Source organism: Mastomys coucha, unplaced genomic scaffold (genome assembly GCF_008632895.1).
Source record: "Mastomys coucha isolate ucsf_1 unplaced genomic scaffold, UCSF_Mcou_1 pScaffold20, whole genome shotgun sequence".
In the NCBI taxonomy this organism is placed as follows: Eukaryota; Metazoa; Chordata; class Mammalia; order Rodentia; family Muridae; genus Mastomys; species Mastomys coucha.
In genome coordinates, this window is record NW_022196903.1 from 136783768 (window position 1) to 136808580 (window position 24813).

The 24813-nt window shown below is 43.7% G+C and overlaps 1 protein-coding gene across 2 annotated transcripts in view; it reads right to left on the reverse strand.

Moving 5' to 3' along the window:
- Positions 1–387: 387 nt before the first annotated feature.
- Positions 388–24813, reverse strand: part of St8sia1 (ST8 alpha-N-acetyl-neuraminide alpha-2,8-sialyltransferase 1) — a 134739-nt gene continuing 110313 nt past the window's right edge. Inside the window, exon 5 of one of the 2 annotated variants that reach the window (XM_031383823.1) lies at positions 388–8463. In XM_031383823.1, the coding sequence (XP_031239683.1) occupies positions 7977–8463 (487 nt within the window). In that variant the 3' untranslated portion in view covers positions 388–7976. The remainder of the gene's footprint in view (positions 8464–24813) is intronic. The other variant, XM_031383822.1, reaches the window with a different exon arrangement.

Here is a 24813-nt window from a genome sequence, read left to right on the forward strand (position 1 = left end):
ATAATTCTATATTTATTTTTCCTTTAAATGTTGTATTGGATTTTAAAAATCCAATTAACTTTATATGCACGTGTGCTTGTGTGGCTGCACACATCCCACGTCACACATGTGGATGTTAGAGGTAATTTTCAGGAGTTGTCTCTCACCACGTGGACCTCAATGATCCAACTCAGGTTGCTGGGCTCACCAGCAGGCTCTGTTACCTGCGGAGCAATCTCAACAGCCCTATATCTCAGTGCTTCTAAAACAATACTATATAAACAGCAGAACTTTCACCCATAGAGGAAAGGTAAAACGTGGTAGTCAGGATAGGTACAGAACCCAGAGGAATGTGAGAAGGAAAGAACAGATGTGCTTCAGAGAAATGAAAGGACCTCAGAGGCTTCATTGGAAAAAAGCCATTTTATTCACAGGGTACGCTTCCAAATGTTCTCTAAGGAAGGGAGGTAGAGAAACAGAGACTTACTTAAATCTCTTCACTGCCACATCACTCAGGAACATAATAATAATAAAAGAAAGACATTTCCCAGTGACCTCCCCTGGGCACATCACTGTTTGTCTCAGCCAACAGATAGGCACCATTTCCTCAAGTCCCACCATAAAGAGCACTGATCAGACAGTTTCTTACCTGCTACATTTTATGTGAAATTCTTTTGAAAGAAAGAAAGAAAGAAAGGAAGGAAGGAAGGAAGAAAGGAAGAAAGGAAGAAGGGAAGAAAGAGGAAATGAACAGTATTGGGTTACCCCACACTTATTATCCATCAAATTTGGCTTTAATAGGACGAAGCCACTCTGTAAACACATCAAGGATGACTTCAATTTTATATCTGATCTAAAAAATCTCTCCCAGAATTATTATATTCATGGATCAGTAGACTACATTACATGAGAAAGAATGTTTAAAATTTCCTATTTTTACTCTTGTCCAGCTTCTGAAAACTCACACTGATAAAACAGCTTGCATATGTGTGGAATTAGAGTCTACAATACACAATGAAAGAGGCCAAAGGTAAAAATATTTCCCCAGTATTTTGCAGATCAAAGTACGCCATGTGATATGTATAAGTCAAGCAGTATTACAGAATTTGTTAAAGATGAAGTAGGCTTTAAAATATTGTGAGGTGCATCCTGTCTCGCCCCTTCTCATGTGTAAGATCCTTATGTACACTATGGTAGCCGTCAGTCATCCTAACTATGGAGAGAGGGCCTATCTGTGCTGAAAACAGAACAAAAAACAGTGATAGATTGGTTCATTGCTTCCAAGAATACTGGAATTTTCCAGAAAATCATTCTTAACTCTAGGAATATCTCTGTAGTTATCATCTAAAAGACCTTAAAACAATGTTCCACAATGCAGCAAAGGGTGTTACACACCATCATCAGACTTCTCCAAGGCCTATACACTACTGTAAATGTCTATAAAATAGTCCCAGTTGCTACATGTAAAGGGGTCTTTGCTGATGATTAAGGTACACGTTGGGCAGACATGGAAACATCTACAAAGCAACAGACACATGAAGGAACTATGTAAGTGGGGAGCCGAGCCAGGAAAAGTTAAGGCACCCTCTGCCACTCCCCACTACCAAGTCAGTTACTCTTCTATATTCTGTGAGCAAAAATAACACAGGGAAGGAGGAAAGGGGAGGGGGAAGAGCAAGAGAAAGAGAGATTGAGATTGAGATTGAGATTGAGATTGAGATTGAGTTTGAACTAAAACATGAAGGATAATGAATCTAAGCTACCATGGCCTCTCTTGGGAATCATGGGGACAGGAAGTTGACACCAACTCTTGCTGTGCACATTGTACATGGTAACCACATCCAGTGGTCAACATCAAGGTGATATTTCCCACCATCTTGAGAGGAGAGCTAAATTGTAACTCACTTTGAGAGTATGACAGAGGGATATGTGGATGTTCACTTCAGCAAGCTCAGGCACCCAGGAGGGCGCTGCCTGGAGAAGATAGGAACCTGGGGGACTCCAAAACTGCTAAGACCCATGTGAGAAACAGGTACCACCTCTGAGGCTTCTCTGCACCTCTGCCAAATCCATGCTCCAGCTTCATCTCTCATCTCTTCATCCGACCCTAATGACCGCACGGCAACACGTCTCCTTCTGTTATCTTGAAACAGCTTCTAAGACAATCGCCCCCTCCTTCCTGTCTGTTGCACTGTCTTCTGAGATCCCTCCCAATAGGTCCTTTCTGGGGTGTGTGTGTGGGGGAGGGAATCACTATTTTCTCTTAGTTTTCATTTTGGTTAAATCTTTTTTCTCTATTGCATTTTGTTTGTTTGTTTGTTTTACTGGACAGAAAATCCAGAATGTTCTGAATCCAGTCTTCTCTGCTTCAGACTAAGTCACATCTCTTGGTGTTTGTTGTTATTACATGAAACACACATTTGAAAATGACAGACATCCAAAGGAACTCTAATTACAGAGGCTGGAAGAAGCAGGATCAGCATGTTTGGACATCACACCATAAAACTCTTGGACAACTTTGAGTTATTGATTGATTCCCAACAGCTTCAACTAAAAAGCAAACCGAGGAAGGCTTTTAACACAACAGAGACACTGACAGTCTAGATAAATGAGCAACCATAAAATATAATTCCTCTTTTGTGCTCTCACAAGTGAGAGTCAAGGGCTTTGGCTGTTATTCAAATGCTCATAATATTGTAACTCACTTCTCTATGTTATTTATTCTTCTGTATTAAAAGCAGAAGAAACTACAAATCCTAGCAACAGAGAGAACCCAAACAAGAAGCAGGAGCGGATGCCTTCTTTGTTGCAGTGAGCAAGGTTGGATAATTGGAATCACTTTTCCATTTGTGTCATGTATCAATCATTTATCTCTGGAATGTGTGTGAAAATGTCAAATGACATGTTAAGGCTGAGAATAAGGCAGATACTAGATACTATTATTATTCCAGTGTGTGTGTGTGTGTGTGTGTGTGTGTGTGTGTGTGTGTGTGTTGTCTACATATATAAGACTCTCCCACTTACACAACAGGAGTTGTATAGGGCTGAGACTAAATCTTGTGGCCTCCCATTTAGGAGTTTATAGACATATGCTGAACTTCAGAATTCCAGGCTTTCAAAGACACAGCACAGGAACTATGGGGTATTTGCTATTTCCATGGATTCAGGGACTCAGAAAGTCCATTCATATACACAGAGAAAATAACTCTGCTCGTGATCACATGCAGAGTCCCACCTGGGTCAAGGTGACAAGACTCTGCCACAGGACACACAAATTAGCAAGGGTAAGCCTAGGCAAGAAATCCAAGCAAAGTATGTCTGGTGATTCAAAAGTTTAAATTCTCAGCAAATTTTCATGCTGAGGCTCCTGTAGTCGCCAGACTATAGCTCAACCCTCGATGGAAGCCAACTACTGTGATAGGACAGAGATAGGTGGGAGTGGGGACTACTGCTCAACCCTCCATGAAAGCCAGCTCCTCTCTTGGACAAGAATAAGTGGTAGTGGGTCATCAAGAACAAAGGTATAGACCCCTCTGACCCCTTGAATGCTGAGAGCTTGGGAACTATGGCCACCTCCAATATCACCTTGCCTCTTCCTCTCCTGAGCATAAAACAGAATTAAGTTTCCAAAACTTCTAAGGGCATTTACTGCTGACCACACTAGACACATCAACCTGGGCTGCAGGTGCCATAACATTGTTAATTTGCTTCCACCCCTGATATGTGCTGTCTGGAGCTTCCACAGTATCCCGGGCAGACTTCGACCACTCTGGGCAGGAAAGAACACACAACAGCATCCCCAGTCTTTATTCCTCTTCTGTGCTCTCTTCCTGCAGACTTGCCCTTGAATGTCCAGACAAAGCTTTACAGCCCATGACCTCTGGACTTTTTGACGGGAAGTAATCTTACCTGGTTCTGGTGGGGAAGCGTCTATACCATAGCCCTGTATTTTATAAGGTGAGCACCATTCGGTGGACTCAGAACTGGTTTTCTCATTAGATCCTTCCTGACAATGATTTGCCAGTGGACGATTCCACAAACTTGGTATTCTCAAACATAAAAAATAAAAGTATAGAAGTCTGGCTTCCCAGGAAAGAAGCACAGAGGGCACTACCTGAACATGTGCCATATTAGAGAATTAATTCTCTACCTTTATGAAGATTTATTTATTTATTTATTATGTGTATGTTCCTGTTTGCATTCAGTCCATGGAGACCAGAAGAGGACACCAGATGCCCTGGACCTGGAGTAGCAGGCAGCTGTGTGTGGGTAAGTGTGTGTCAGAACCTGAACTCAGGACCTCTGCAAGGGTGCTCAGGCCTCAAGGGTGAGAGTCTCTTGTCCCTCCTCCTTTGTCACATCATAAACGTGAACAATTTAGTTTAGGCACACAATTTTTTTTTATATACTTTTGGCAAAGCACTAAGAGGTATCTTCTGAGAACAGCTCTTTCATGTAAAAGCTTTCCTTCTGGTGGGATGACTTGCTCTTCGCCTAGCTTAATTTTACTGAAGTGTGAGTGAAATCAAACAGCAGCCACCCTCACTTGGGAACTTCTTGAGAATCAACAAATTCTTAAGTCGCAGTTGACTCAAAATGAGAATTCCTGTTTGAGTATTCATTTGCAGTCTCTGCATTCTCTCTTCTTCCTCCATGAAGCAATTTTATTTTCCACATGCATGTGCACACATACACACAGGTACACACATACACACACATGTGTGCATACACACATGTACACACACACGCACATACCCGCACTTGATCTAATTGGTCTAAGCATTGATCTAATTGGTGGTAGAGAGGAGTGTCACTTCTTGCCAGGTGCAATGAAATTAATTAAATGATTCCTATTAAACATTCATATTGCTGGAGAGATGGTTCAGTGGTTAAGAGCACTGACTGCTCCTCCAGAGGTCCTGAGTTCAATTCCCAGCAACCACATGGTGGCTCACAACCATCTGTAATGAGATCCAATGCCCTCTTCTGGTGTGTCTGAAGACAGTGACAGTGAACCCATATAGATGAAATAAATAAATAATCTAAAAAAAAAAACACATTTCTATCAGAACTCAAATCCCTTCTGAGCCGAAAGTTAAAGGTCAAATATGTTAAATAATGGACAAGTCCCAGAGCTGAAGGCCTTAATTTCAATAACCAGAATTGAATAATATCCAATCTCTTAAGACTAATACAGTACTCTAGAATGTTCTAAAGGATGATTCTGGAGAGGTTTCTACTCAGGAAGACATACTTTACCAAAAATAATGCTAAACAGATGCACACAGCTATACACACATAGACACAGACATGCACATAGACATACAGACACACACACACCTACCTCTTGCTTAGCTACATCATCTAACCGGACACGTATAATGTTACATATGACATACCCAGTGAATTGCCATTATAAAATAATGAAAGGCCACAGCAATACTGTTCATGACATCAGCACTATACCTGGGCCTTAAGGGCAGACAACAGGAGCAGTCAAACGTTTCTTTTGGTCTAACTTGGGGGTTCCTCAACCTTCATACAACTATCACTTCATAGAGTCATTCTCTGTGGCAAGTGGCTGGCCTGTGGCTACTGGACCAGCCTTCATGGCTGCCCCCAACTACAAGTGTGAGCACTTTTGCTCATAACAATTTAGAGCATTCCCGGGGTCCTGACAACGCCTGAGAGGGAAGGGCAGTCTGCATGGGTGAAGAGCACGGACGGTGTTGGCTGTTTCTGTTCTGAAATTCAAATGCCATAGGGAGCAGCTTTAAAATTGTACAGACTAAACACACAAATCTATCCCATGGACCTGTTCTAGGGACTGTACGGAGAGTTAAAACTCCCAGAGAGTGTTCTCAGTGAACAGTGACATGAAATAATTCAAATGCATTAAATAATGGACCAGTCCCAAAGCTTCTTGCTTAGATTTTGACCAATTAATGCATTCTGAATGCATATTTAATTAATCTCTGTATGTGATGTTTTCTAAGTTCTTTTATACTTCTGAGGAAGTCTATTGGTGAACATGTATTCTTTCTTAGATAAGCATTAAGTACCAGTAGCTCAAAACAGGGATTGTAGTCAGGGTTTCATAGATATGAGTAATGCAGCTCGTGCTGCATTCTGGATATCCTGATGTTGGCACGCAAATGGAAACTCTAAGCCAGCTGTGCACAGCGGTAAGCCTCCCAAACATCAGCGCCTGAATATTGGATCACTTTCAGAAATCCCCCACCCCCAAAGGTTGAGCTTCTCAGTAGCTTTGTTATCTTGTAAGTTAACCCCCTTTTTAAAGTTCCCTGCTTTTCATAGACACGGTCAATATACCAAGTTTCTACCTTCAAGATGAGGCAGAACTTGTGAGTCGATTTCACCTCTATCATGACCACAGTTGAAAGAGTAAACATGAGTTCTTACATCTCCTGGGAGCTTAGCACACCTCAAAGCACAAAGGTCATGAGTGATCTCCCTGATCACCCCCTTACCTACAGTAAGCAGACTGACTGGGCCAGAATCTGCCAGGAAAGCCCTCCCTGCCCCCACTGTGTCAAAACTGCTGTACCAAGCTGCTTAGACAGCCCCGCCAGACATTAAGGACATAAACAGCCAGAGGGTCCTACCTGCTTCCTTGCATGAGCCATGTCACATGTCACTAGGCTCGACACAGGGCCCATTCATGAAATGTTGGGGTGGAGGGAGGCAGTGTGAGTAAGAGAGAAGTTCTCATTCTGATTTATGTATTTGAGGGTCAGCCTTGCACTCTGTGCTGGACACAAGCTGACAGCAACTGCCATGCCAGCCTGACTGTGTCAACATGGAATGGAGTTCATACTATTTCTCTGTGGCTCTCCAGTACTGGTTACAGACTCCAGGCCATGCACACTCCATACTGATGATCACATGGGAATAATCTTTGATTACTTTGTAGAGAATGTAGAGAGTGTCAGAGTGTATGTGTCTATATTCACGTGTGTATACATATATATATATATATGTATACAAGATAACTCACGTGTGTATACATATATACATACATGTATATATGTATAGACATATATGCATACACATGTGAGTTATCTTGAAAGGAAATATTCGTGTTAGATGGGAAAGGTCCTGCCTTCTGGTCTGTCTACCTTGAAGACTAAGCTCTCATTCTGTGAGCTACTTCACCTCTCATCAAATGACAAACACACTTCTACTACTTTACAAGTAAACCATGTACTTGCATGTCTACTGATTCTATGAAAATAACAGAGCCCATGGGCTGATGTGGTGGGGACCTAAAATTTAGTTTCCCTCTCAACTTCTGATGTGAAGAAACAGCTCGTGTGATCTAGACAATGGATCAACTCAGTCCGAACTCAACAGAGCTCCATGCTAAGTAGACTTAACCAAAAAGAGGCAAGAAGCAATTCTCATTGAAAACTGTACTAGTAGAGGGGACTTTAGTCATCATAGAGTTGTTTCAACCAGTCACAATAATCAGCAGGGAAGGTTTTGTAAGTTTATACCATCACCCACCCATAGCCCTAAACAAGGCAAAAATCAATAATAATTTTTTTAAACCTATAGTTCTAATGCCAGTCTCAGTAAGACAGGTCATTAAAATGATTATGATGCCAGTGTATATTGACAGTCAGCAATACCCCAGCATCTCCCACAGGCTGCCATGATGGGCCCCTCGGCCTCAGCAACTAGAGCTCTGCTGGTCCTTGAATCGCATCTTCTAGATTTGAACTACAGACACGTGTTCTGCCAGCATTGTCTCCTTGAGGTTGTCCCACTAGCGAATCCACAACACTATAAAAACATTCCCCGGGACATTTTACTTCTGCTTGTTCTCCAAGCTAACATCAAAAGCAGTTTTGCTTGGTTTTTTGTTTGTTTCCTATCATGTCAATCCACGACACACTTTGGCAGTTCTTTTTAGAAGTCACATAAAAAAAACTAGCAAAAATAATCCCGTCCAGTCCTTTCTTCTTCTGCAGTCCCTAGGAAGTGGGCCGTGGTGATGGCGCCTCACACGGGTACAGCTGCATCCTCAGTGCACCGATTTTATGAAGATACCAAAGTTGAAGAAATTCCTCAGGCATGGCATGGAAGCCTGAGAAGGGCAAGACGTTGTCATAGTAATGGTGACTGATGGGCTCCCCTTGCATATTCATCGAGAAGGGCCAGAAGCCATAGATGGACACTTCCTCACAGAGGCCCAAGGCTGCACTCACCAAAAAGAGTCCTGTGGACAGGCGCTTGGCATGGATCCCCCTACTCTTCCAGAACTTTCCAATGTTCCGAAGAAAGTTGGGGTTAGCAAAAAGCACTGTTTGATTGGCTCCAACATCCTTCAGTGTGTAATACACACGGAGAGACGGCTCTGTGCCTGTCTTCATAGAAAAGGCTGGCATGTAGATGTAACTGTGGTTATAGATCTTCATGTTGTCCACAAATTTCTTTCTGGACCATAGCAGGTTTTCAAATCTATGGGAAACAAAAGGCTCAATTAAACTTCAGACACAGAGACAAATCAAAGCCTGCTCACCCAGTCCTCTGAAGGATCAGGTCATTCATCAACCAGAACTTGTGAAAAACATTTTACTTGGAACTTCTCATCAAATGCCCCAACTTATCAAACACTCCTACCTTGAACCCATCAACATTCCTCAATGAAGCTCTGCTAGACTAAAATCAACTCTTTGTTTTGTTCTCTCTTAGAATGTAAAGTGATTTAACATTTGTGAATTCATAAAGATTGGAGGCTGGGGTGGTGGCGGCAGCAGTGAAAGCTACTCATATGGTGTGACAGAGACATAAAACTGGTTTCTTCATCTAAACTTAACAGGAATTACTTGTAAGACAACTTTTCCCATCAAAATGCCATGTTCTAGGAATGTTTAGTAGGCCAACATCCTAATTTTAAGACTCCATGTAGGGCATGTTGTTGTGCTCACTAGACAGGCCTAAGATCTGGTGAGGTGAGGCTTGCTTACAGCCTGGGACTCTCAGAGATCTGAAGTGGGAGTGGAGCAGCCCCTGACCAAGCCACTTTCCTGCCTGCTTTGGACAAGTCACCTCGACCTCCAGCTGAGAGAGAGGATCATGGGCACTCAGTCGGGTAGCATGGCACCTGGAGTTCATCTCCATGCTAATGAGGTATCTAGATAGCCTTAGTCTTTAGCCAATGACCTGCCCTTCCTCAATAGTCTCATACTTTTCCCCCAAGAGGTATATAATCCCTGGTTCACCCTGAATAAAATGTATGTGTCCACATCCTCTTCCAATAAAGCAATATGAATAAGCAAGGATCTCCTCAGAGAGCTGCTTCTCTACAAATGGCTGTAGGGAAGAGTCTAAAGGAGCCACACCTCCTTAAAGAGCCACACCTCCTAAAAGAGCCACACCTCCTAAAAGAGCCACACCTCCTAAAAGAGCCACACCTCCTAAAAGAGCCACACCTTAAACATCCAAGGAAGGCTTTTCTCACCTCTCGCCCTTCTGCTACTCTGCACTCCTTCCCAGTTGGATCAGATTCTGTTTCTCCTGGGCTCCACTCTGTCCTTCCTGCCTAGCGTGGAGATGGCGGGAGGATAAACATGGACCATGGACCCCGACTCCTGTCTTCCCTTCCAGGCAGTACACCAGGTACCCAGAGAGGAAATCAGGAACCACAGAATTCATCCCAGACCCCGCTTTCCCCTTCAGGTCCAGCATACAATGGTATCTGATGCCCCAAAGCGAAACATGGGCTGTGGACTCTCTGGTCTGGACTCTGCCCTGTCTTCTCCAGCCGGTGTGCTTGGCAGTGCCTGGGTACCCCAGGCAGAGAGGCAGAACACAGTACCACAACTACATAGGAAAAGAAGCTTTTGTTACAGTTGTAGCTCCACGCAGACAGCTGCCCATATGTTTCTGGAGAATTCTACTTCCCTCTGATCATCTATGGCTGTCTGTGGAAAGACTCTCGGATTCAAACGGAAGCAACTGAAATGCACGGACTACCACCTTAAGTACCAGGAGAGAAATACTATTACCGGCTTGATTGCGTCTTTACTTACCTTTTACTAATCTTGCTTGTGTATGTGAGTTTGGGCATATTGTGCATTGTAGGGGTCAGAGGGCAACCTTAGGTGTCACTCATGACCTCCCACATTGGTTCTGGGTTTTATTTGCATCTGCCCCCAAAGCTTCCGGGGATGTTCATGTCTCTGTCCCTCATCCCATCGTGGAACCTCTGAGATCACGGATGTTGGCTACTGTGCCCAACTTTATGTGGGTTCCAGAAATTTGACCTCTGATCCTCATACTTGCTCTGCTTCTCCCACCAAGCCGTCTCCTCAGGCTAATGCCTCATGTTTTAACTCAAGAAATCCAAGTCCCATTAAAGAAACAGAAGTGTGACAAACTCAACATAAAGTGTCCCAAATTCTGTGCTTGATAGATCTTCAAAATGCCATAGAATGCAAGAAAAAAAAAAAAAACAAGCAAACAATAACAACAATGAAAATCAATCAGTTGGTTGTGCCTTGAAAGAGAGTGGGGCCAGAGAAAGCTATGGAATGGGTCTTCACAAGCTCTTGCAAGGGAAACAGAGGAGCATAAAGCTACTAGATCATAGGTAAGTGCATGAAACGCCACAAAATTAGGAAGGCCCTGGGACACGAAGGTGGGCTGGTCCAGACAGTGGCTGAAGATAAAGTATGCTGTAAAATATCTCCCATATCTCTAACGTTCTGCCCTTACTGTCACCCTGTGGTGAGGGCCCTTCATGCTGCAGTGGCTGCCCACAGCATGGATCCATGTCAGGCTGTGAAAGAAAGGTTGAGGAAGAAAAGTTTAGGAAGTAAAAAAGCTGGCATTTGGGGGGCCAGATAAGAGGCTGCTGATGTATCAGAAATAAAAAATGAAAAAGAAAAAGGGGAAAGAGTCAGGGGAGAGAGTGTTGGAGAGTAGGGGAAGGAGGAGATGGAGGGAGAGAGATGGAGGGAGGGGAAAAGGGAGGGGAAGGAGAAGAGCAAAGGGAGAGAGGGGAGGGAGGGAGAAAAGAGGGGAAGAAGGAGATGGAGGGAGAGAGGGCAAGGGAGGGAGAGAGGGATGGAGGAGAAGGAAGGGAGAGAGGAGGAGGAAGAGAAAAGGGGGAAGGAGAAGAGGGGAGGGGGGAGGAGAAGGACAGGGGGAGGGAGGGAGAGAGGGGAGAGAAGAGAGGGGAAGGAAAGAGGGGTAAGACCAGAAGTGGGCAGAGGCGGGCAATGAACTAGTACAGTAAGACTTCTTGAGGTCAGTTGTCCTGCTTCACATTCCCCACAGGAAGAGCAGCACCAGCCATGAGCAGAATGGAGTCAGACATAAGCAGAGGCAAAGCAGGCCTGTTGTGAATGTGTGAGATTCACTGTGACTCTCCAGATGCAAAGCACTGTGGCCATCATGGCTCTTTATCTGTCAAGGGGAAGGAAGGTGTGCTTCTCAAGCCCAGAAGGATGGCCTCCCAGACTGTCTGGATGCTCTTGACCCAGAAGCCACCGGAGCCATTTCCCCAGGGCACCAAACAAGGGAAAGGAGATAACTGTGTCTCCAGGAGAACTTACTCACCTAGAGCAGTGGTCCTCAACTTTCCTAATGATGCGACCCTTTAATACAGTTCCTCAGGCGGTGGCGACCCCAACTATAAAATTATTTTGCTGGGGCTTTATAACTGCAATTTTGTTTCTGTTATAAATTGTAATGTAGATATCTGATATGTGACCCCCAAAGGGGTTGAGACCCATAGGCTGAGAACCATTGCCCTAGGAAGCTCAGGAACATAGCCAACCGTTTTCTGGACTGGTGCCAACATCTCTCTGATGAATTCCCAAGCTGAACATGGGCTCTGCTCAGCAACTCGATCATGTCTACTCTTGCTCACCCACATCTTTTGCTCTTCCTAAATTCCCAACAATGTAGAAGCAGCACGCACACGGCCTAACTGAACTGCTCTGTGCTTTGGCTAGAATAACCTACAGATGTCATTGATACGTCACGGCCTGGAATCCTGGTCAGTCCACTGCTGGACATTTATATCCATCACTCTCTGGGTCTGTGAGATATGCTCACTTAGAAGATACAATGGTTAATGATTGTTGCCGATTTGAATGGGTTTATTCTATTGCCTATGGAAACACACTCCTGTGTGTATCATGAAGGTATTTCTAGAATGGTTCCTGTAAGGAGGGAAGACTCGCCCTGAATGTGATCATCACTAGTCCTTGGGCTGAGGCCAGTGACTGAAGAGAGGAGGGAACGCCAGCTGAATCCCAGCATGCACCTCTGTTTCCTAACTGCACGTGGTGCAATCAGCCATCCATGTCCCTGCAGCCATGACTGTCCCTCTAGGATGGGCAAACGCTTCCCTCGGCTGCCAGGTGTTTCTCACAGCAATGAGAAAAGACGCATACAGTGGAGTGTCCGTGGTCTCTGCCTATCCTTCAGTGCCTCTTCTGCATCCCTAATTACAACCTCCTCCCCTTTGACCCTTAGGACCAGCTTTGTACCTCTTCCCAAATGTTCATACTCTAAGGCAGATTTCCCCTCTTGTAGCGAATCAGTCCCTCTGGCTTCTAGACGTGGGAACTGGCCTCCCTTGCCCAGCTTTATTAACAGCCATTCCAAGTGTGCAATGTAATCTTGGCACATGCAAACACACCATGAAATGATTATTATGGTGGGCTAGAATCCGATTTTTAAAATTCTTCTTGATACTGTGTGAGCTCCACGCTGTCTCTCATCTGCCATCAGTGTCCTGGGATGGTTATTCTCCTTCCTTATTTGCCACCAGCAGAAACACAAAGTAGGTAAATAAAATGTAGTTTTAAAACTGAACTCAACAACCCTGTAATTGTTCACTGTCTAGCGGATTGTAGTTACTAGTTATTGGTCAATAGCTTAACAGTGTTAGTTTTGAATTTTGCTAACTTGTTGTAAAGTCCTGTTAGGACCACAGAGGAGTGGTCCAGCTGCCCCTCGGCTAGGCCCCAGTCCTATTAGGACCACAGAGGAGTGGTCCAGCTGCCCCTTGGCTAGGCCCCAGTCCTATTAGGACCACAGAGGAGTGGTCCAGCTGCCCCTCGGCTAGGCTCCAGCCCCCCTGTGCACCAGCACTCATTTCCTTCACACACTTAGAGTCACTTGTCCATTCGCTGCCCCAGTGACACTCTACAGACCTGTGAAGACCCAAACATTTACAGCGAACCCCTTCATCCTCACTGAACCTTTTAATGGTCTTCTTTGGCTGCTGAGGTGGCCGAAGCCCACCTGGCACTGAGTGGTCCGAGAAGGAGGACTACCGTGATTTGGATACTAACCTAAGCTACATAGTGAATTCCAGGCCTGCCTGAGCTACAGAATGGAAGAGTTTCTCGGAAAACACATCACACAGCAGGTAGGACAGACCGCAGGTAGGATTGCTCAGTGGGTAGAGACAGGATGAGGCTGCAGTCCTGGGGAACCACCTGGTGGAAAGAGAGATTTGACTATGGTGCACCAGTGCCTACCTGCATGTGCATGAATAACAGGCAAATATATAAACAAAGAACAGTAGTAATGACGACTAAACTAAAAATAGTAAAAGTTAATTGAATTTCTCAATACAAGTCAATATATCCTTTAAGGCTCTATATTCCCTGGAGATGAGGGAATCTGTCTATTTAACCCTCTATGTTTTGTAATATAGCCCAGAAGAGCTGTGTATCACATACTAAAATTAAATGGAGTGTTCTATTCAGCAGCCCATATACTAAAATTAAATAAAGATTAAAAAACAAACAAACAGTAAAGTTCTGCTCGTGCCTGTAACCTGAGTATTCAAGGCTGAGGAAGGAGGGTTGGTTGGGTTTGAGGCCACCTGGGGCTACCAGAAAATTCCAGGCCATCCTGGGCTACATATCTAGACCTTGTTTCAAAAGCAAAGCAAATTTTTAAAACAAGGAAAATTGAGTTTTTATTTAATGAAGACACTGAGATATATGGAACCTTAGGGAAAAAATTCATGCCCCACAAGAAAACTCCAACATAATTCCCAGTGGAGCAAGACAGCTATTGGAAAATAAAATAAAATAATAGAAAGCCAAAAGAAAAGCTGTGGGCTTAGGCTCTCAAAAGATACCAACAAATACTAACAAAATTGCTGATGCCAAGAAGTGAAACGCTGCCACCGTGAAACTAAGACAGCTGCCATGAAAGGGAAACAGCTCTAAAAATATAGACAATAAAGCTAACAAATGGGCTGAGCACAGGTGGGACTTACAGTCTAAAGCACTGGCACAGAATATACTCCAAGTCTCAATTAATGAGAAGATTAAACTACTTGGTTTAATATCAGGTCGCTGGTTATTACACATTGCTGGGATTACAGATTGAGCAAGATCTAGAAACAGAGAGGCTCGGTTTCTCTCTCCCTTCAGCAAATCTCCAGAAAGAAGGCAATCGTTTTTCAAAAATCCATATCCACAGTGAAAGCGACAAAGGAAGTAGACTTTTGGGGACCCCCCACCATGGGTTACCAGGCTTTGGGGAAACCCTCTCCATGAAAATCGTCCACAGAAAAAAACAAAACAAAACAAAAACTGTAGAGAAACCAAAGCAAGAAGCAACTTGAAGAGTAGAAAAGGTAGCAGTGTCCTGTGCCCACAATCAGGAGACACTGCAGAAGAGGGGGTCCTAAATAGTTGGCAGGTTATCAGTGTGAGTGTGAGTGTGAACGTGAGTGTGAATGTGAGTGTGAGTGGGAATGTGAGTAGGAGTGAGTGTGAACGTGAGTGTGAATGTGAGTAGGAATGTTAGTGTGTGAATGTGAGTGTGAATGTGAGTATGAATATGAGTGTGAATGTGAGTGTGAGTGTGAATGTGGGTGTGAATGTGAATGTGAGTGTGAGTGTGAATGTGAGTGTGAATGTGAGTGTGAGTGTGAGTGTGAATGTGTGAGTGTGTTAACGTGAGTGTGAATGTGAGTGTGAGTGTGTTAATGTGAGTGTGAGTGTGGGTGTGAATGTGAGTGTGAATGTGAGTGTGAGTGTGAGGTATTGGGTACACGAGTGGGTCAGACTCAAAGCCATGCTCTGTGTGTTATCAGTGCATGGGTGAAGAGATAGTACATTCAGGCAGATATGTGCTCAGCCTGGGGGAAACTGCCAACAGCCTGTGCACACAACATCCACAGCCAGACTTACATAGCCCAGAGGAATGATGGCATTTACCTTTACCCGCACAAGAACAAAGATCTGCGTGTGACTTCGTACAATGACTCCTGGGGGCCATCCAAGGGAAACCTAGAGTGTCACAGTCTCAGCTCCGGCCAAGGCTACCTTTAACAGGTCCTGACATAAGAACAGAGCGTCAAGACTTCGGAGCACCGGGGGACAGCCTGGACTCAGAAACAGAAGGAACCAAGACCGTCAGAAGCTCAGAAAGAAATGCCTTGAAATCTGTATTAGTCTGTTTAAAAATATTAATTGTGAGTGCATCCAGACTAGGGTACTATAAAAAGGAGAATATTTAGGTAGTAAGAGCTGTTGGCAGTTTAAAAATACAGAGACATATGGGTTCTGACAAAGGGACGCTCCAGGCACACAGCTGCGTCGTAGCCACGAAAGCCATCCATCAGATGGTGGTGAGCAGAAGCCTGAACCTCCAGGACGACTTGCTCAACATCCCTGATGGCCCTAACGGGCCAAAAGCGACGGCAGTTGCATGGAAGTTGCTGGGGCTCCCACAGGAATGTGGCATGAACCGGTGCTGCACAGAAGGGCTCTGTAAGACTCAGAAAAAATTAAAAGTCGAGCGGGATGGAAAACAGTATGCCGGGCTGTTTGCCTGGCGAGCTGTGTGTTGGTAGCTCAGGCATGACCTGAGCAGGGGGCTTGGCAAAGCACAGTGCGCAGGACAGGCCTGCTGTGAGGGCCACGAGAGGAGAGATCAATCTTTATTTTCCCACAAGAAATCAATAGATACATTAGAAATTTTAAAACTGTAATTAAGCATGCTGCTTTCAAATCAGAGAAGAAAAAAGGTCAGCCAAAGACACTGGAAAAAAATTGATTTCTTGAAAGATGACTCGAGGGCGTAGCAAGTGCTGAGGGGAGAGGCTGCTTTTCTTTTTAAGCTTTATTGTCCTCTTAGATTGTTAAAAAAAAACCTCTGGGTGTGCATCGTTTTTATAAAACTGAATATTTAATTTTTAAGATCCTGAAAAACTTATAAAATCTGTTGATCAAATTCAGAAGACCATAAAAATTTTATATCACTTAAAAGATAATATATAAGTACATATGCATCTAGGTATCTATGTATATATGTGTGTATACATGTACATATGCATGTATGTATACATGTATGATTGCATTATACGTGTATATACATGTATATATACATGTAGGCATCCATGTGTCTATTCATATGTGTATGTTTTATGTAAAAATTCATGAATGTATGTGTGTATACATAAATGTATATATGCATGTATGCATACATGTATGTATTGTACTTATGCATATGCAAGTGAATGCATGTGTGCATAAATATATGTATGCATGTATATGTGTGTATTATACATGTATGCATCCATGTATGTGTGTATGTGTGTGCATATATATGTATATGTACAAAAACTCTCAGATATTAAAAATTCACAGGTCCATATAGTGAGTCTTCAGTTTAAAAATATACATTTTAAAAATATAGGATAGAAGCTTCTAAAAGTGCCTGCACATTTTGTTACAAAAGAGAAATCAATGTTATGATACAACTGCTGTACAGGCCACACTGTCATCAAAAGGCATTAAAATAAGAACTCAACAACACGTTGTGGGAGAAAAGCTCTTACAGAAATGTCTATAGGAGGAAGTCTGTCAGTACCCATCCGTGCAGTATGTACAGCAAAGACACCTAATGTTCTCCCCTATCCCCTGTGTGCAAGCACAAGCACGCACCTGTGACCACACAGGTGCAGACACTACACAGGTGCAGATACCACACAGGTGCAATACCACACAGGTGCAGATACCATACAGGTGCAGATAACCACACAGGTGCAATACCACACAGGTGCAATACCACACAGGTACAGATAACCACACAGGTATAATATCACACAGGTGCAGATACCACACAGGTGCAGATGCCACACAGGTGCAATACCACACAGGTGCAGATACCACAAGGTGCAGATACCACACAGGTGCAATACCACTCACACAGGTACAGATAACCACACAGGTGCAGATAACCACACAGGTGCAGACAATCACACAGGTGCAGATACCACACAGGTGCAGATACCACACAGGTGCAATACCACATACAAACCTCACACTCACACACCAAGGCACTTGCTTAATGCATGCTGTCCTATTTAAGCCTGCTTTAGCTATGTGAAGGGTGCCAGTATGGTGGGAAGGAGATCTGACTGTTTCGGGACTGTAATGGACAGCTTCTCACTTAGTTTGGCTTACAGATCCAAGGGATTTCAGTTGTACTACAAAGTTTTTCCTATGGAAAGTTACATCCCCCTCTCCTGCTGACTAACATCCATTCACTTGTGACCTGAGCCTCACCCCCTTTCTCCAGAACCCCATGCACAACATCCTCGAAGTAGCCTTTATCTCTATCCATGTCTATCCTCATTGACCCTCATCCCCACAAAGTCATTTATCCAAGAGTATTCTGATTAAAAACAAATCAACCCAGACAAAACTCTCCTCTGTGGATTGATTAGAGTTTCATGACCATGGGGAGTCAGAATGGTGCAGACTTAACGCCATCTTTTGTTCAGCCTAATGTCTGACTTAACATCTTTATAACTATTAATCTCTTAAAATGTATTCTTAGCAGGCCACTCTGCTTCCACCAACACGAAGGCTAAAAGAGTCATCACATACTGCCTGGGACCTAACCCAGTCTTCCCGCACTGTTTTAGCCTGCCTACCTGTGGTCCCCACAGATGTATTTGGTGAATGAATTGATGTAGGATTTTCTTTGTTCTGTAGCTAATACAATCTCATGTAACCTCTTCTGCAACTGAACTTGTCTTTGTGGGAAATCTGAATCTGTGTTCCCAGGCCACAGTTGCTCATATGTGCCTCTCTTCCCCTTTGAGGTGAGAGGTGCGCTTTGTATATACCTAAAGCGTACATCTTTAGGGCTGGGAACAGTGATGGTGATCATTAAAGGGTTTTCCTTGAAGCAGGAAGAACTGTGCTTGATCTTTGGAACCCATATGAATGCTGGAAATGGTGGTGTGGACTCCTGTTTCCACAGAAGTCCTTCTTGGGCTGGAACCATAGGTCAGTTGCCATAGCCACACAGCATTTATCCTGTCTCTGCAGAGTGGTCAACAATTGGGCTTTCATATACATGTGCACCAATACACATGTGCTCACACCTGCAAAACAAATTGTACATATACACACACATGCACATCCAACCCCATCCATGGAAATGGGCTAAGAGCAGAGGGAGTTCTTCAGTGGCTTTTTATCAGCTTCAGTGGAGTCCAAGCCATCCCTGTAGTCAAGCCCTCTATGATGTAACCCTTGCCTACGCCTCCAGATATTGTCACCAGCAGCAGCTGGCTGCCTTGGGTTGCCCACTGGTCACCGTACCTGGCTTTTCTCAGACTTCAGCAGGCACTTGCTGCTCCTTCTGCCTGCCTCACCAGCTCCCATGATTCCTCAGGACTCAGTAATGACTCAGCACCAACTGTGGGGCTCCACTGTCTTACACCTTGGTCCTATGTTATCACCTTCACTTTCCTGCCTTCTTTACCGAATTGCTAATGTCCTTTCTTTATATCTGTGTTCTTTCAGCTCAATGCTGTGCCTTTCAAAGGGCAGGGATCTGGGAAGCATTTGTTCAATGACTAAGGTCAATGGCTAAGGTCATCTGCCAAGTACTTTTGCACCATTAACACAACTCGCATTTCATTCATTCCAAGGCATGATACAGCAAGCAAATGGCTTCTCCCTTTTCAGGAAAATCACTATAATGCAAGAGACATTTAATTGTTCATCAAACATCATTTTCTATCACTGGTTTTTTTTTAATGCAAACACATTCCCTTTCTAAAACCAAAAAATGAGTAATTAGATACCAAAATGGCAGCCTTGTCTACAAGACCCTCATTAAATGCTAGCTCATTCTTTTTGTAAACACTCTGTGCTAATTTCTGGAAACACCAAGCTTTCTAATAAGTCACATAAGAAGTTTAAATCTCAGGAACTGCTTAGGCCTCAAGAATCTCTTTTTCCAGAAGGAAGGAGGATGGTTCTGGCTGTAAGTACCCTTCTCTCTCTGGTGGTCCCTAGAGCAGCCATCATGCTAATGTGTCCACATAAAGTAAGCCATAGTCAAGCTTAAGAACCAGGACCAATTCACTTTGAGGCCATACAGAAAGAGGTGTGCCCTAACCTGAGGAATGCCACCATTTTTTTAAAAGCCTTATTAATTTTATTTTACATGTATGAGTATTTTTCCTGCATACATGTATATGTACAACATGCATGCTGGTGCCTATGGAGTGTCAGAGAAGGGAGTCAAATCCCTGGGACTGGAGCTAGAGATAGTAGTGGGCCATTGTGTGGATGTTGGGATTCGAACCCAAGTCCTGCACCGGAGCAGCAGATGCACTAACCACTGAGCCATGATACTGGGACTCAAACCCAGGTCCTCCACCAGAGCAGCAGGTGCACTAATCACTGAGCCATCTCTCCAGCCTGAATTCCACCCTTTAAGTAAAAAGGATTATGACCCTGTTGACATAAAACAACGTGTGTGTGTATGTGTGTGTGTGTGTGTGTGTTGATTCTGTCATATGTGTTTCTATATGTTTAACATACATAGTAGGCTCCACGTGCTAGCTGGTGATAGAGAATAGAGAAGCTACTTTGAGAAGATAGTATGTGCCCCTTCTACAGGGAAAATGTAACATCACACCAGGCACTTTATGTCTTCACTCCCGCTGTCTCTTCTAGTTAAGAGGGGGGTGATGAAGCACATAATTAACAGGACCCCATGAAGACAATGCAAGCTCCCATATACAGTGTTCCAGAAAGGACACACCACATATGGCTGTCCTTCCTTCTTTCCTGGCAAGAGCAACCCATGAGGCTTTGCATCTGAAAGACTCCTATGGAAATGTCTCCTCTGTGGAATTAAGTCAGAACTTAGGAGAGGATCCACTTACTAAAGAGGGCGGGGGCAGCATGCACTCTTCCATGAGGCTTAGCAGACACTGGCTAATCTGTAGTTGTACAGATCCCGTTATTTCCATTAGTCAAAATTCAAACACATGACTAATCTTACAATCTCTCCATAAATAACCAGAAGCAACAAGGCAGAATGAGCAGAAAGTAAGAGAGAATGGTAAAGCAAGGTAATTGGTGGGAAACTCACATTAGAGCAAGAAGGACAGCTCTGCCCTCAAGAACGGTCGTTGCTCTGGAAGAGAATCTGGATATTGGGAGGCTCACAAGCGCCTCACAACTGCCCGCAACTCCAGCTCCAGGGAGCTGCATGCTGGAGGCTAGCTTATGGAGAGAACATGCACGCGCGCGTGAGCATGCACACACACACACACATGTGCACACACACGCATGAGCGTGCACACACACACACAGACACACACATGTGCACACACACACGCACACACACACACACATGTGCACACACGCGCGCACGGGCACACACACATGTGCACACACACGCGTGAGCCTGCACACACACGTGCACACACGCACGCACGGGCACACACACACACACATTTAAAAATAAAACTTTGGGCTAAAGATAGCAGTTAAAAGTACTCTCTGCTCTCTCAGAGGACCTGGGTTCAGTTCTCAGCATCCACATGGTGGCTCACAGTCATCTATAACTCTAGCTCCAGAGCACCCAGGTCTCCTTTTGGCCTCAGGAGACACCAGACACACATGGAGTGTACATACATCCATGCAGGCAAATACTCATATACATAACATAAAAAGTCTTTAAAATAATGGTAGAGCTCATTTATAGCAGAACAAGAATATCAAAGGATCTCTCTGATATTGAAGATGAGAAGGCTAACTGTAAGTGAGGTTTGACAAGAGAATGAAGCCCCCAGAATGGTATAACATAAAACATTTCTATTTTACATCCAAGAACTTCCCTGTGCCATGCAGGCTCTAGAGTAATTAATTGAACTACTCTTCCATTGAGTATTTTTAATTTATTCTGGGTACCACATTTACTTATATAATGATGGCTTTCATTATCTAAGTTTCGGCCAACAAAACATCATAAATCTAAATTACATGGCATCTTAGTTTATTATGTTTATAGCCTCTTGTCATTTTTCAGCTGAAAAGTTAAAAAAATCAGTTGTATTTCCTTTTTGCTTTTTAACATAGACTCAGCTTGTACTAAAAATGTAGGAGAGTGTGGTCGTTTGGATGAGGACTAGCCCACAGGTTCATAGGTTATATATAGTGTATTGTCCACAGTTGGTGGCACTCTTTGGGGAGTCTAAGGAGACTTTAAGACATGGTGCCTCACTGGGGGAAGTGCATTACTGGAGGCAGGTTTTGATAATTTATAGTCTGCTCTGCCCACCCTGCCCCCAGCTAGGGTTTTAGCAGGCTGGACACCGGCTATTTTAAGTGTAAGGCAAGTAGTAGGGAAGCCCCCTTGATGAGAACTTCTACTACAAAATCATCACGAGCTAATCATTGATAAACCATTCATGAAGAGTGTGCTTGCAAGTGGCAGAAGAGCAGATGGAATGTCCACTGTTTGTGCCACATAGTCGACTAAGGCTACTTCTAGGGGGGCTGCCACCAACATATGAGGGTGTCCACAATTCAGTTGTAAAGAGTTTCCATTTCCTCTGGAGTGACAGCATCTCTTCCCATGCCCAGAACCCACAACTTTGGAAACAGAATCAACCACCAGACTTGACCCTCGCTTTCACATAAATCCTTACAATCCACTGGAGTGTGGATTCTCAGAAGTTTCCTGCCACTCACTCCCCAGGCATGTCCTCCTCCCGCAGATCAAAACAAAACCAGAAAGTGGTTTGTGTATAATCACAACACAGTACGTCCAAACTTGTAAATGAAACCTTTGCTGGGAATTGAGCGCCCTGTAAGCTCTGCAGACTGATTTCTGAAAAGCTTGACTAAAAGCATGCAGTCTAGGACAGAAGTCACTTCCAAACCCTGGGTGACAACAGACACGGCAAGACAGGTGTGAGTCCATCCTGACAGGAGTGAGGAGGATCCATTTAGTCTTTAAACTATTTAATTACTTCTTCCTGGTTGCAAAAAGCAAACTGGAAATTGTTTAATGGTAGGAAATTAGGCAACAAAATTAAGTACAAAGCAGTATACTTGATACATATTAAATGTATAATAATAAACACTGAATGATGGCAGAGACACAGATTGGGGTGGATATAGATGATATAAATCTATAAACAGAGGAAGAATCCTAACCACCGAGCAAACCTGCCCCCCAGAGTCGGCCTCTATTAATACGCTGACTTCCATCTTGTGTACACACTAATAGCAAGAATAAAAATGTACGCACGGGTACATGTGAAGAAAAAACACACACACACAAATGCACACACATATATACACACACACACACACAGAGAGAGAGAGAAAGAGAGAGAGAGAGAGATGCCTTCATCAATGTTTCCATTTCCACAGCTAGCAAGAGAAAAGAAAAGAAAAGACACATCCAACATTTGCTAACTGAGCATATTTTGGTGTCTCTAAAGGAACACCAGACTTCTTCAGAGCCCCTTTCCTCTCAGGAGGTCTCTCCTGTCTCAGTGGAACGTATTAGCTCCCTCCACTGACCCTCAGTTAGAGTCTCTACTGCAATGGGGCTGGCTGATCTCAGACCTGGAGCCCCTGTCTGCGGAGGCGGGGCTGACACCTCTGCTCTGGAATGAGGCTGGTGGCCACTTAGACCTGTGATCTGTCTCCTGTCCCAGAGACCCACATCTGCTCTTGCTCAGCCATGGCCATCTCCTGTTCCATCAGCATTTTAGGTGATTTGGATTTTTCCTAATGGAAATGTGGAAATGTCATGACTTTCAAAATGGCTCATTAGGGTACAGAGAGTGAAACATGTCCTCCAAAGTTTACTCTTGAATTACCCCCTGAAGCTTCTATGACTATTACTGCTTTTATTTGTAACTAATGTTTGGGCTTTGCGGGATGAGAAGATATATCTTTAAAAGACTTGTTACACACACACATACACACACACACACACACACACACACACACACACACACTTGGTTTTTCCATGTGAGAAGATATATCTTTAAAAGGCTTGTTACACACACACACACACACACACACACACACACACACACACACACTTGGTTTTTCCATGGCAGACATGAGCTGTGGATAGTGACAGCATAGGTACTGGAAGCTTGAATTCAAAGCATGTGTTTGTCTTAGGTAAACATATGCAAAGATATATGTATGTTTATGTTAACGTACATAATTCTATGGAATCTTACTTAATGTCAATAGGCAAATAAGCTAATTCATTTATTCTATTAGTTTCTTTTCTCATTACTGTGGTCAAATGCCTCATAAGAAGCAACTTCATGGAAAAAAAAGGCCATGTTTATTTGTGATTTGAGGATATGTCCATCAAGACAGCCTGTGTCTGATATACCCTCTCTCCCCATCAACATTATAGCCACACTAATTTTCCAAATCAGCCCTCACCTGAAAACAAGTAAAGACAGTAAAAGCAGGGAGAAGAAAGAGAAGAGAAAGAAGACCCAGGGTGGAACAGAGAAGAGAGAAAGAAGACCCAGGGTGGAACAGAGAGTGATGGAGCAACAGGAAGAGGAAGACAACACTCCTAAACAAACAGCAGGATGAAATCAGGCGACCTGAGACTTCCTTCATATAGACTTCCTGAGGTACCAAGGAAAGGGGGACGTCCCTGCCTTTCGCCGGTCTATTCCCTACCTGCCATAATGAATGCACATTGAGCAGAGAACTCAGCAAAGAGGCGGCCATGAGAAGGCATGTCTCACTGGCTGCATTCAACATCAACGACTAATTAGACACTCATATAGCTCACCTCCAATTATTTCAAACAGCATACTGCCAACAAGGCCCCAAGCCAGCCCAGCAGACTATGATCCTGTTGATACAGAAGCTGGGCTAACACGGAGCCTTGGAGTTAATTATATTACAGTTGTTGAAAACAGAACATCTATTTTCATTGCATGTGGTGATGATCCAAGTGTGAGCAGATTACATCAGCGTTTAGAGGGAACTCTTTTCCCTGCCCACAACTGTTTTGCATACAGGACAAACAGCAGTTTCTCCGAATCTGTCCTGAGATACTATCTGCGTAGGCAAAAAAGTAGAGTAATGTGTGTGTGTGTGTGTGTGTGTACATACACATTTTATATCCAAATACATTTTTATATCCAAATACACACACATACACATATTTGCCACTCTATTATTTCTCTAAAATATAGATAATACCACTATTCTTCACCCACTTTTCAAATATAAGTTCTATTAAAAACAATAGTACGGGCTCTACTGTAGCATGTCCCGAACTCTAAACTGCAGTTGTTAGGGTAAGAGACTAAATATACTTATACGAAGGGTGAGTGTAAAAAGAGAACACAAAACAAAAGGTAGCCGTTTTAGTTACGTCTCTCGCTGCTGACAGAATACTTGGCAAGGGCAGCTTAAGGAAGGAACGGTGGAGTTCGGTTGCTGGCTAAGGCACCAGCCATCTTGGTGGCAGGAGCTTGAGATAGCTAGTTGATACCCA